General features: G+C 35.5%; 1 protein-coding gene across 1 annotated transcript in view; it reads left to right on the top strand.

Annotated features, from left to right (window-relative positions):
- LOC134477104 (zinc finger protein 345-like) overlaps positions 1-13,249 on the top strand; it is a 58,829-nt gene that overhangs the window by 13,625 nt on the left and 31,955 nt on the right. The window contains exons 3-4 of the mRNA XM_063254074.1: positions 2,892-4,092; positions 4,168-4,260. Of these exons, the coding sequence (XP_063110144.1) occupies positions 2,892-4,092; positions 4,168-4,260 (1,294 nt within the window). The remainder of the gene's footprint in view (positions 1-2,891; positions 4,093-4,167; positions 4,261-13,249) is intronic.

Genomic DNA, 13,249 nt, shown 5'->3' with positions numbered 1-13,249 from the left:
CTGCCACAGGTAAGGATGACATGATTATTTACTTATACAAACAGCATTAATTATTGCTCAGTGATGCAGTTTAATATACTTGATATTTGTTTGTATATCTCAAGTCTGATTATACTGAGTATAAATCAAATCAGTGATGTTTTAATGTACAGTTATAGTGAGTGATTTTATTTCTATGTCCATATTACAGGAAGAATATGGAATAATCAGCAAATTAAGGAAGAGGACAAAAATTGCTCAAGAAATCTAAGGTAACTGAAACACATTAGAGAAAGGGAATATTACTTAATTGTCAGTGTGTGAGCATAAATATTACAACAAAGGAACTTTAAGAAATGAGATCATGTTATACTTTATTTAACCTCTGAAATATATCAGGAGATACACTTGATTTTATTTTGTGTTATCTGGGAATCCATAGAAACATATTTCATTGTAAGAATCAGAGGAAATTCTAATACTATGAAGTAAATAACACTAATGGTTCAGTTTAAAAATTGCCTTCATGATCAACATCATAGAAATATATAGGAGTAATTTTAAATATTGTATTCTGATATGTAGGAAATGAACAAATTGTGAAAGTTTATAGAAACTCATCTTCAAAATATCATTTATTTATACATGTGAATACTGAGACTTTCATGATCGAGAATTATTTTCACATAGGATCAGTATTCAAAATGAAAATAACTTGTGTTATAATAAGTACTTTGAAAATATCCCATAGAATGCTGAGTTCTTCAAGTTTAAAATTCTTCATACATTGTTGATGGATGCATAAAATAAAAATGTGATAATAAACATTCTGCGGTCTGAAAATTAAAACAATATGTTTCATATTGTTTCACATGTATCTCCACAATTGTATCCTTATATTTAATCTTATGAACCATGATTTTATACTGTAGTTCAGGTTGACTTTGAACTTACTGTGAAGCCCATAATGGCCTGAAACTCACAGCGATCCTCCTGCCTCTACCTCATGACTTTTGAGTGGGTTGTACTGCATCATTATGTGTAATGCTTCTCTCAGTATATTGTCAAATACATTAAAATCATCAAATGTTAGTGATCCATGATTGTGTTGTTTCTTAAATCACATGAAAGGGCATTTACAATATCTAATACATAAACCAACTCAACAGTAGCTAAGCAATGAGAAGAGCCGTGATGCCTATCACTGGATGCAAAGGTAAACAGAATGTGGAGTCAGCTCACCATGGTGGTGCATTCCTGCAATCCTAGCAGCTGGGGAGGCTGAATCAGCAGTTGAAGTTGAGCTTGGGCAAGTTGAGGGTCAGTAAAAGTCTCTCCCCACAAAACAAATAATAGATCAGCAAATATAGTTCACTCTATGACTTGTGTTTAACTCCATGTTGAAAAAAGTACACTATACAGGGAATCATGATATCATTTACCAGGAAACAAAAAGTGTTGGACCTTAAGTGAAGTGAATCAGAAATAAAAATGAAATATCCCAGAATTCTCTCTCTCTCTCTCTCTCTCTCTCTCTCTCTCTCTCTCTCTCTCTGTCTTTTTGGTACAGTGGATTGAGCTCATAACCTCATGCTTGCCAGGCAGGTGCTTATGAAGCTGAGCTAAATCCCTAGCCGCAACTCAGGTTTTTTCTTTAATGAGAAATTAAAAACATATTTGAGGAGTGAAAATAAAGAGAGATAATATATGACAGAAATCCTTAAGTTTGTAGATGAGAAAGACGATCAGGTGAAATAGACAAAGGGGAGAATGAAGACATGAAAAACTAAAAAAAATGATCAATGTTTGGTATTCATTTGTACCAGTCTTTTAAAATGATATTAAGTATTAGAATCACATAACAATTTAAAATTGCCAAAATGGAGCAGGGGTTTTATCTCAGGGGCATAAGCAAGCATGCAGTTGTGAGTTCAATCCCTGGCACCAAGAAAAAAAAAGAGTAAAAATTCAAATTGCCAAAAGAGTTCCATCCATTTTAGAATGAATAGTACTTTGAAAGAAGTCCTGCAGGGCAGTGAGTCAGTTAACCATTAGAATTACTTAGCAGGAATCAAACTAAATTTGTCATCATAAAATTATTGCTAATGGTGAGCCTTTTACATGTGATAGATATCATTCTTTCTATTTCTTTACAGATGTGATAAAGAAAATTATTTGAGAATTCAAGAGCATCAATATAAATGTAGTCAATATGTAGAGATTTACAGTGATCTCCAACCTTTTCAGAAGCATGAAGTGAGGAAGACTGCACAGGGTCCCTGTCAATATGGGCAGTATGAGGAGGACAGATCTGATCTTAGTGAACAAAATCATGCTGGGCAGGAAATCTCTATAGGTAAAAAAAAGTTTGAAAGCCCAAACAACACCTAACAGTGTTCAAATCCACAAGACATACCACAGTTTGGGAAACTCGTATAAAAAAAAAACACTATGAGAATAGTTCTATTTCTTCATCCAATATTGAAAAACATGTTAGAAAACATGGTAGAGAAAAACATCATATAACTGAGAAATGTGCAGAAGCATTATCTCACAGCAATTTCTTTAAAAAACATAAACTTCACACTGGGAAGCAACAATATGAATGCAAGAAATGTGGGAAAGCATTCAGTAAACAGTAGCTGTCAAAGAAATAAAAACATTCACACTGGGGAGAATACTTTTGTATGCAACAAATGTGGGAAAGCATTTAGTACAGCCTCTGCTTCTAAAGTACGTGATAGAACTCACACTCAGGAGAAACCCTTTGTAGGTAAGCAATGTGAGAAATCTTTCAGCCAAAATTGTAACCTCATTATGCATGAAAGAATTCACACAGGGGAAAAACACTATGTATGCAACAAATGTGGGAAAGCTTTCATCAGAGCATATAATTGTAAAATACATGACAGAACTCACACTGAGGAAAAACTCTTTGCGTGTAACCAATGTGGGAAATGTTTCACCCGAAAGAACCATCTTATTATACATGAAAGAATTCATACTGGGGAGAAACCCTTTGTATGTAAGCAATGTGGGAAAGCATTTACTACAGCCTCTGCTTGTAAAGTGCATGATAGAATTCACACTGGGGAGAAACCCTTTGTATGTAAGCAATGTGGGAAATCTTTCACTGAAAAAAGTAGCTTTATTAGACATGAAAGAATTCACACTGGGGAGAAACCATTTGTATGCAAGCAATGTGGGAAAGCATTTCGTACAGCCTCTGCTTGTAAATTGCATGATAGAATTCACACTGGAGAGAAACCCTTTGTATGTAAGCAATGTGGGAAATCTTTCAATCGAAAGGGTAACCTTATTAATCATGAAAGAGTTCACACAGGTGAGAAACCCTATGTACGCAACAAATGCGGGAAAGCATTTAGTAAAGCCTCTTCTTGTAAAGTGCATGATAGCATTCACACTGGAGAGAAACCCTTTGTATGTAAGCAATGTGGGAAAGCATTTAGTAAAGCCTCTGATTGTAAAGTGCATGATAGAATTCACACTGGAGAGAAACCCTTTGTGTGTAAGCAATGTGGGAAAGCATTTAGTAAAGCCTCTGATTGTAAAGTGCATGATAGAATTCACACTGGAGAGAAACCCTTTGTATGTAAGCAATGTGGGAAAGCATTTAGTAAAGCCTCTGATTGTAAAGTGCATGATAGAATTCACACTGGAGAGAAACCCTTTGTATGTAAGCAATGTGGGAAAGCATTTAGTAAAGCCTCTGATTGTAAAGTGCATGATAGAATTCACACTGGAGAGAAACCCTTTGTATGTAAGCAATGTGGGAAAGCATTTAGTAAAGCCTCTGATTGTAAAGTGCATGATAGAATTCACACTGGAGAGAAACCCTTTGTATGTAAGCAATGTGGGAAAGCATTTAGTAAAGCCTCTGATTGTAAAGTGCATGATAGAATTCACACTGGAGAGAAACCCTTTGTATGTAAGCAATGTGGGAAGTCTTTTGTCCAAAAGAACAGGCTTATTAACCATGAAAGAATTCACACAGGGGAGAAACCCTATGTATGCAACAAATGTGGGAAAGCATTCCAGACTGCATCAAAATGTAAAAGACATGATAGAACTCACACTGGGGAGAAACTCTTTGTATGTAAGTAATGTGGGAAATCTTTCTGTCAAAAATTTCACCTTACTAGACATGAAAGAATTCACATTGGGTAGAAACCTTATGTATGCAACAAATGTGGAAAAGCATTTAGTACAGTCTCTTCTTGTAAAGTGCATGATAGAACTCACACTGGGGAGAAACGCTTTGTATGTAAACAATGTGTGAAATCTTTCTAACAAAGCAGTCACCTTATTATTCATGAAAGAACTCACACTGGGTAGAACCTCTATGGTACAACCAATATGCCAAAACTCAGTTTGCAGAAGTGCTGAAAATAAACTCTTTCCATTGATGTAAGCAATTTTTGATGTATTTTAGCTATAGTAGTAGCTTTTTTGTGTAGAAAAGTATTCACTCTATTAAACATCCTTATCTACATGAGAAATAAGTAAATGGAGTTGTTGATACATTCTCACTTTATGACATCAAAGATCCCACACTGGGGAAAAACCCTATGAACATAAGGAATATAGGAAATCTTTACACACCATAGAGATTGCCACTACATTTAAGAACTCCCTCCATGTAGTAATTCTATGCATTTGAACAATGGTGGACAATATGTAGCACACAAATATGTAGCACATCAATAGAGAAATTTTTCACACAAGGAAGATATCCTGTGTATGTAGGCAGTGTAGCAAAGATTTCCTGCAGTGTTTCCCTTTTGCAAACATAAGATTCCCCTCATATTGCAGCGTAACTGCATGTAAGAAATATTTGGTAAAGTTCAGCTGACAGCTGCTAACCTTGTGACTGATGTTATGTTGTTTCCCGAGTTTATATATGCAATGTGGGAAAGCATTCAGTATTCATGGTTATTGACAAAAGTGTGACAGTAAACCTAGTTATGTGAAATCATACATATGTAAGTGACTATTTTGAAAATAATTTCAAAATCACTCATGTAGAGGAGACCTGGCAAAATATAAAATTATTGCTGTCAATATATGTTCATACATTTTTGAAGACAACTTGAAACAGAATTATCCTGAAATATTTTCGTTTCTTTTTTATAAATTACACAGAAATATTGGATCCATTTGTTTGTAGTCTTTTTTTTAATTTTTTAAAATTTTATTTTAAAAAAACTAAAAAAACCAAAAATCAATAGAAGTAATATATACTTTCAGAGAGAAAAGTATGAAATCACTTTTTGATGTTTACATAATGTCATTTTACAAATAGTTTTTCAAGATACAAAGACAGAATATGTAAAGTGGAAATTCCAACAATGATTCCGCAAATAGTTCAGTTCAACTATCCAAAAAAACCTTAGTAACATGGTTGTCAATCCTATACACTTAAACATACATGCAGTTATCCATATCTTCATTTATGTTTAGATTAAACAAGCTAAAGCAGGTTAAAATCATTCTGAACAAAGAATAATAATATTGCTCAATTTCATATCATGACACTCCATGATCAGCCCTGGGTACTGTAGTGTCTTTTTAAAACTCTTAATTTAAAGAAAGATTAAGCAAAACAGAAAACGAGTAGAAATTATACATAATTTCAAAAAAATAAACCATAAGAAATAACTAGTTGATGATTACAGATTATCCTCTTATAAATAGTTATTCAAGATACTGAAGTGGAGCATATAAAGTGGGGATTCAAACAGTGAGATTGCAACAAGTTCTGTTCAACTATCCAACAAAAACTTAGAAATATGGTTATCAATCTTGTACCCTTAAACATACATGCAGTTATCCAACACTTCAATTGTGTTGAGATTGAATAAACAAAAGCACGCTAATATCACCTTGAACAAAGAATAATACTATTGCTGTGTTTCACATTATGACACTCCAGGATCAACAATGGGTATTTTAGTGTCTCTTTTTCTTCAAAGGATCTGTTCATTTCACCATGTGTCATATGATCAGTTCTCATAAACTGTTTATGTATTCTACATGTGCATGAGTCTTAACATGTATTTCTATCCTTTCTATGTTAGAGGGAGAAACAAAACAAATCAAGGCAAAACAAAACATAAATACATGAAATGAAATAAACATATAAGACCATTGTACAAATCATTCTACCATAGTTCCTGTGTTGTGTCTTGCTATCTCCAATAGAACTGGGTATATCATCAGACATAGTATAATTGAATATGTCAGTATGTATCAATATTAATAAAAGCAGAACATTGTACATAGCATAGAACTTCAAAAACTGGCAGTTATCAAACCAGAATATGTATTGAACAGTCGTGTCATCTTCAGTGTAGTTGCCTATACTCTCAGACTTGATACTATCAATCATATCAGTTTTGAATAAAATCTTCTCTGCCTCATTTCTGTTATGCTCCTTTTTGCCATCAGTTGTCTGCTTATCTTCTTCCTTCTTTTTTCTGCTCTATTCACTGAGGCCTCTCTGCCACTGTTCCTGCAATGCTAGTACTTTTTTTCTCTCTCTCTAGAATGCCCTGGAGTATTTTCTGTAGACTTGGATTGGTGGTTGCAAATTTCCCAAGTTCCTCTTTGTCCTGGAAGCGTCTTGTTTCTCCATTAATTTTTAGAGACAGTTTAGTAGGGTATATCAATCTGGGATGGAGGTTATTTTCTTTCAGGGCTTGGAATATTTTGATCTAGGAACTTCTTGACTTGACAGTTTGTGTTGAGAAGTTTGTCGTTATTCTGATAAGTCTTCCTCGGTAGGTTATCTGTTTCTTGTCCCTAACAGCTTTTAATATTCTGTTCTTATATTGAATTTCTGGTATCTTGATTATTGTATGCCTGGGTGTAGCTCTGTTTTGATTGTAGGTGTCCAGAATTCTGTATGCCTCTTATATCAGAATATCATTTTCTTTTCCGATGTTTAGGAAGTTTTCCTTAATTATTTCTGTGCATAATCTTTGTAGTTCCTGTGTTTGTATCCCAGCTTCTCATTTACATTCTTTATACTCAAGTTATAGATCCTTTTGTCATCTTACTAGCCTTTGTATTGTTACTGCTTGTTTCCTTGTTATTTTTAAAAAGTTTTCCCTTTCTTACTCCCACAATGCAAAATTGTCCTCCAGTTTGGATAATCTTATCCTTAGTTTCATTCAAGCTGACTTGCCATCTTTCCATAGTTTTTCACTTCCTGGTGATCTTTGAATCTGTTTCTGTATTCTATATTTATTTTTATATTCTTCACCGAAGGGTTCTCTCCTGTGTTTGAGTTCCTCCCTTCTTCCATCTGTGTCTGCTTGAGAGGTGCTTAGTATCTCTTTTATTAATCATCTTATATCTTGCTTTATTTGACTGAATATCTCACTTTTGAACTCATCTATAAGGTCCCAAATATATCTCTATGTCCACTGTCACCGTGTCTGATACTGTATGTTTGCTGTTCTCATTCTTCTTTGTATTTACCTGTCCTGGGTCAATGTTTTCAGGGTTGGGGTTTGGGGACTTTTTGTTGTTGTTTCCTCTTTCCCATCTTATTTATTTCTTCCAGGAGGCCCCAGTTTCTTTCTTTCTTGGTTACAATTCTTCGGAAGTGCACTGGCCTGATGATCCTTCAAACTGCTGTGTGTTAGTGAGTTGCAGACAGGGACAGTGTATGCGGGCCCTTCCCCTCCAAATCAGTCAAGCTGCTGTGGGCTGCACTACTGTATTACTTTGCATCACCTCTCTCCAGACCAGCTAAACCTCCGAGGCCCCACTGGGCAAGTCTGGTTAGTGTGTGCCACCACTGCAATGTCTTGACCTCAGATAACCTATTGGGTCTCAGCCAGGTCATGTGACCCAGGCCTAGTTCTCTCCGTTCAGGAAGGGAACAATTGACTGAAATCACTGCTGCACCTTGTACTTGCCAGTTCTGCCTGATCCCAGAATGTCATCAACTGGGGCCCCCCTACTTATGGAATGGCTCCACTCCTGTCACTCATCACAGGTCAACGTAAGCTCTATGCCAACTCAGCTCTCCACTGGGCTCACTGGCACCTGAACTCAATGTAACTGTGTCTTCAGTGAGTCGAAGTGGTGGGACCACTGACGCCTCGGCAAGTTGCGGTTCGAGATGGGCCAGTTGTGGCAGGACCCCAGGAGGTCACTTGCAGGGCCTGAGCAAGTCACAGCAGGATGTCTCACTAAGTCACAGTAGGACTCTCAGCAAGTCATGGCCAGACCTCTTGGCAAGGTGCGGTGGGACCCTGGCAAGTCAAAGTGTCAGCCAGTCATGGTGGGATCTTTGATGGTTGGCAAGTCACCTTAATTTCTTCTTGGGACAAGAGAATTCATCTCCCTCTGTTTGGGGCTCCCCACTCTGTTTACCAAGAAGTGTATACACATTCATATTCAATATTATGCTTTTATTTATGGCCTATATCCATGTAGCCATCCTAAGGCTAAGATATAGCATCAAAAATGGTAAGGCAGACTCAGTCACTGTCAGAAACAAGAATAAACTTAAATTAGGGAGAAATTTTATCGTGCAAAACATTTAGAAACATGTTGAGTACACAAACGTTTTATAAAATCATGATAGAACTCACAGTAGGGAGAAAGCCTATGTAGGTGTATAATGTGAAAAATGTTTCAGTCAGTATTATAATCTTGTCCATAAAATAATTCACACTTTGGGGAAAACTTACATAAGTCATATTTTAAAAGATCTGCTGATAATCCACATTTTGTAGACATAGAAGATTCCACACAAAGACAAAACTTATGTATGTAAGCAATGTGGGAAATCTGTCAATCAAACCCATAGCCTGTAAATGCATCAAAGAATTCACAATTGGAAAAAAACCTATGTAGGCTAGCAACTTGGGAGAACATTCAGTTTGTTTTGTACCTGTTGAACACATTTAAGAACCCACAAGGGGGATAATGTGTATGCATGTAAGCAATGCAGAAAACTTGTCCACTACCAGTGAGTATAATGACTTGAAAGAGTTCATATAAGGAAGTAACCCTATGCATTCCAACAATGTAGAAAAGCAGTCAGTGCAAAATAATGCCATCAAATAATGAAATAATGCACACAGGGAAACATTTCATGTAAGTAGTCAATGTAAGAAGTACTTCTTGCAAATTTTTCATTTTATAAATGCTAAATTTCCCACACACTGGGTTATAACTGTGAAAAAAATGTATTGAGAAAAAGTTTACATTAACAGAGATGCTAACCTCCAATATCATGTCTATGTATGCTGTGTAAGAAAGCACTTAGTATTTCTGGGTATGGTCAAATACATGAAAGTCAGAACTATGAAAAAAAAATTGTACATATATAAGTGACTATTTTGAAAATACTTTTGAAATTACTCATGTAGTCAAGACCTGTAGAAATACCATAAACTTTTGATGTGAATATATATTCATCGAATTTCAAGCAATCATACTTGAAGATGGAGATATTCCAAAGCACATTCATTTTATGCTTCAGTATCACACATAACTAGCTGTCCTATTTGTAGTCTTACTATTAAAAATATAACAATGTTTAAAGATAATTCAAGGATTTTAAAAATTTTCCCCACATTTTTGATCCACTGACATCTTCATAGATAACACCTATTTTTTCCACTCTCTTGCACTTGGATGTGGGTGTATCAATTATTTCTTATAGGAGGATCTTCACAAACACATTAGCAGTGTCCTTCACAAAAGCTCATGATATGCAACTATGTGTGTATGCTTATGATAAGATAATTACAAAAGCAAAAGAAAATTTAAAATATGTATAATTGCATTAGTGCCTGTTTCTAGTACACAATGTAACTGTTCATCTTTGGAAGGCGTCAGTGTGTATACTAGGTGTGAGTTCATTATTGTTGCATTAACATACAAAATTTATGTTTTTACTCTTTCTTGATCCTCTCTATTTTGAAAGAAGTATGCTCCTACTCCCTATTACACATCATGTACTTTTCTACAAATATAAATACTATCCCTCTAAGAATAAGGCAGTCATTTATAAACAGCCTGAATATGCAAGTGAATCATGATTTCACATAAGTTCCTAGATTTCAAAGGAAAATGCATGGAATATGATTGCCAGAATAGTACTAGTGAGTGATGGAAATGATATTATATCATGACACCAGAAAGAATCACCAGTGTGCAATAAATAAGTCAACAACTACAAGTGCATGAATTCAATGCATGAAAACTGTACCATTAGTGTTGTTTTGTCTGTAATGGTCTTGCTATGAAATTCAGGCTGATCTTGGGCTCATTTTGTAGTCCAGGCTAGTCATGAGCTCAGTTTGTAGTCCAGGCTAACCTTGGACTCCTTTGTAGTCCAGGCTGATCTTGAACTTCCAGCAATCCTCCTGCATTAGCCTTACAAGTCCTCAGATTACAAGCATACACTTCCATGCCCAGGTTGTAGCATTAGTTTTCTAGCAATAAATTCATGCAGGATGATAATACACCCCTTTTGCTGTTCTCTGAACAGTCTTTGGGGCATAGCACTGCTAAACTCTCATAGTATCCATTTAGGCACATGTTCCACAGTGGCATTTCAGCAGCATCTTATGATATTAAAATAAAACTCAGAAATAAATGTTGGGAAAGTCTAAGTCATGTTTCATTCTCAGTACAATAAATAAAACTCATGTTACTTAGAGTCATCAATTATGTAATTTCCTTCATTTGAGAGCCATCACTTGATGTCACAACCTGATAAGAAAGTTAAGTGCAAGAAGGATGAGATATGAAGAGAAAGAGAACACATTCAGAAAATTTTGATTATACTGTGGTTATTATGCCAATTTCTGTATTTAGTACCATTTAATTGTTTACTTGTATACATTTTTCAATATATTCCAAAACTGTAAAATATATATAAAATGTTATCTGTGTAATTTTTCATGTGTGAAATATATTACTCTCCAGTACTTTAATATACATTGAGGCAGTTGGCATTTCTGCACACTTGATCTTGATGTAGAATACTGTTGATGAATTACTACAATGTAGTTCCTATGTCTAATATTGATGTTTTATCATTTTTTTAAATCAAATGGTTGAGATATAAGAAAGTTGGGGATTTCATTTGATTTAAGCAATCTGGGAACCTGAGGCAAGAGGATTTCAACTTTGCAATTTAAACCAAGGCTTGGTAACTTGGAAACATAGTGAAAACCTGTCTGCAAATGAAAAATATTGCTGAAGAGATAGGTCTGTATAAATGTCCTGGATTCCAATATCTGCCCTGAAAAGTTAAAATAGGATTGATTTCTCACAAGACAGTAAAATGATTGGCCTCATCTCACACTCTGAATATATCTGGCCTGTTCTCACCCCCCCCCCCCGGTTTAGGAATCATTTCCAGACTACATAATATGAAATCATTGGATTATAGTTCCCATCTTACTTACTGAATGTAGAAGTATACTTGAAAAAAAATACAGTTAGTCAATATCTGCTCTGTAAAGACAAGAGAAACCTCATCTTAAGTGTACTAATGCCCTTGTCGAGCGTTGCAGTAGCCAATATTAATCCAGGAATGGCCCCTGCTCATCAGTATAGATTTTGGATCACTTTTCCTGTTCCTTTAGTCTCAAATAGTTGGTCTTTCATCACCAGCTACTGGGTGATGCAGGATGGCTGTGTGCATTGTCAACTGGAAAGAGGCACGGGGAGATGAGAGCAATACATTATTGGGGGGTATTCCTTTATATTTTTGCTACCATGTTTTAGACCCATGGTCACATGTTGACAAAAGACACTAGAATTTGAGCCTTGGTGCTGGATGATTTCCTTAGAGAGCAGGAATCAAATACTCAAGGAAACAACCTAGAGGCTCGAAAAGCAAGTGTGGGATAAGGTGCTCTGAGATGGAGACAGACTAGATGTTATCTGATGAAGTTGGATTCTCCTTAAAATATGTGAAATCTGTGACTCAACCTGTATATTGGCTTCAACCTGATCCCTTCAGATGTGTGCCATGAGGCTTGACTGGCAGTTGAGACCCCAGTACCCTGTCCTGTTGCTGCTGCAATTTCATTTTCATGGAAAGTGGCACCAATTTAGCAAATTCTCCTCCAGGTTTCTGTCTTGACACTCTTTATAGTGATTTCATTGGTGCATGTGTAGTCTACAGGCTCATCTGATATTTCTATATAGAAAGGTATTTTTTCTTCCATCATCATTCTTCTTTTGACTCAGACAGTGATGGTTACACTTCATACACTGAATGTCTTGGAAGCAAAGTGTGAAGTTCATGATTTGAATACAGAAAGAAGCATTTATAAGGTAGCAATTAAATTTCAAGTTTCCAGAACATTTGCAAATTGGACATGCATAATACACATGACTGGGTTTCTAGAGAACAAGGAGGCTGTTTCCATCTCTGACATAATCTGTGCCATGGAGTGCTTTTAACCTTGTTTCACAAACATTAATGCTGACAGAGGTAGAACATGATTCAGTGGACATAATACCAAAATTCAGAGATACATTGAATGTGTTCTGTAGCAGCATCTCAATCATAGGCAAAAATAAGTATGAAATTGAAACACAATAGTGTAGGACATAGTGGATGATGGAGCATGGCAATATCAACTCCTGGACCAAGGAAGGTCTTCCTGAGGTCAGCTTGTCTCAGGGTGGAAATAAAACCTGTGTCTTGACCTGACCCAGGATGAGAGATCAAAGACCATAGAACTGAAAATCTGATGGAAACTTAGATAGCAATCTGTTGACATTAATCTTCCAAATATTTTATTTATAACTCTGCATTCAAACTGGAATTTTGGCAAGAAAGAATTGGTTTTAGTTAATCTGGACATGTATGTGTGTGTGTGTGTGTGTGTGTGTGTGTGTGTGTGTGTGTGTTCATCTCATTGTAATGGAGAAAGATTTTTTTCCACTGGCCTGTTTCTTTTAAACAAAATCAACTGGAGTTTTTAATCTTTGCTAGATAGATAGCTGAATGAAAACAGTACTATAGTTAATAAATCTTTCCAAATATATATAATCTGAAAATGATTTTATAAATTCATGTAAATTGCACAGACTAGTGGATTACATTTTGGTGTACTGCAACTTGTGTATAATATACATTGATTTTTATGGGAGTTACATTATTATTATTATTTATTATTTATTTTTATAATTGAGATATACTTAATATTCACATTCATCAGAGGTAGATTGTACCTGTACATTATATATTGTGGTTCTT

This window comes from Cavia porcellus, unplaced genomic scaffold, assembly GCF_034190915.1.
Source record: "Cavia porcellus strain 051 isolate PalLab524CR breed Dunkin Hartley unplaced genomic scaffold, mCavPor4.1 scaffold_7, whole genome shotgun sequence".
NCBI lineage: Eukaryota > Metazoa > Chordata > Mammalia > Rodentia > Caviidae > Cavia > Cavia porcellus.
This window is presented reverse-complemented; position numbering and strand designations above follow the sequence as displayed.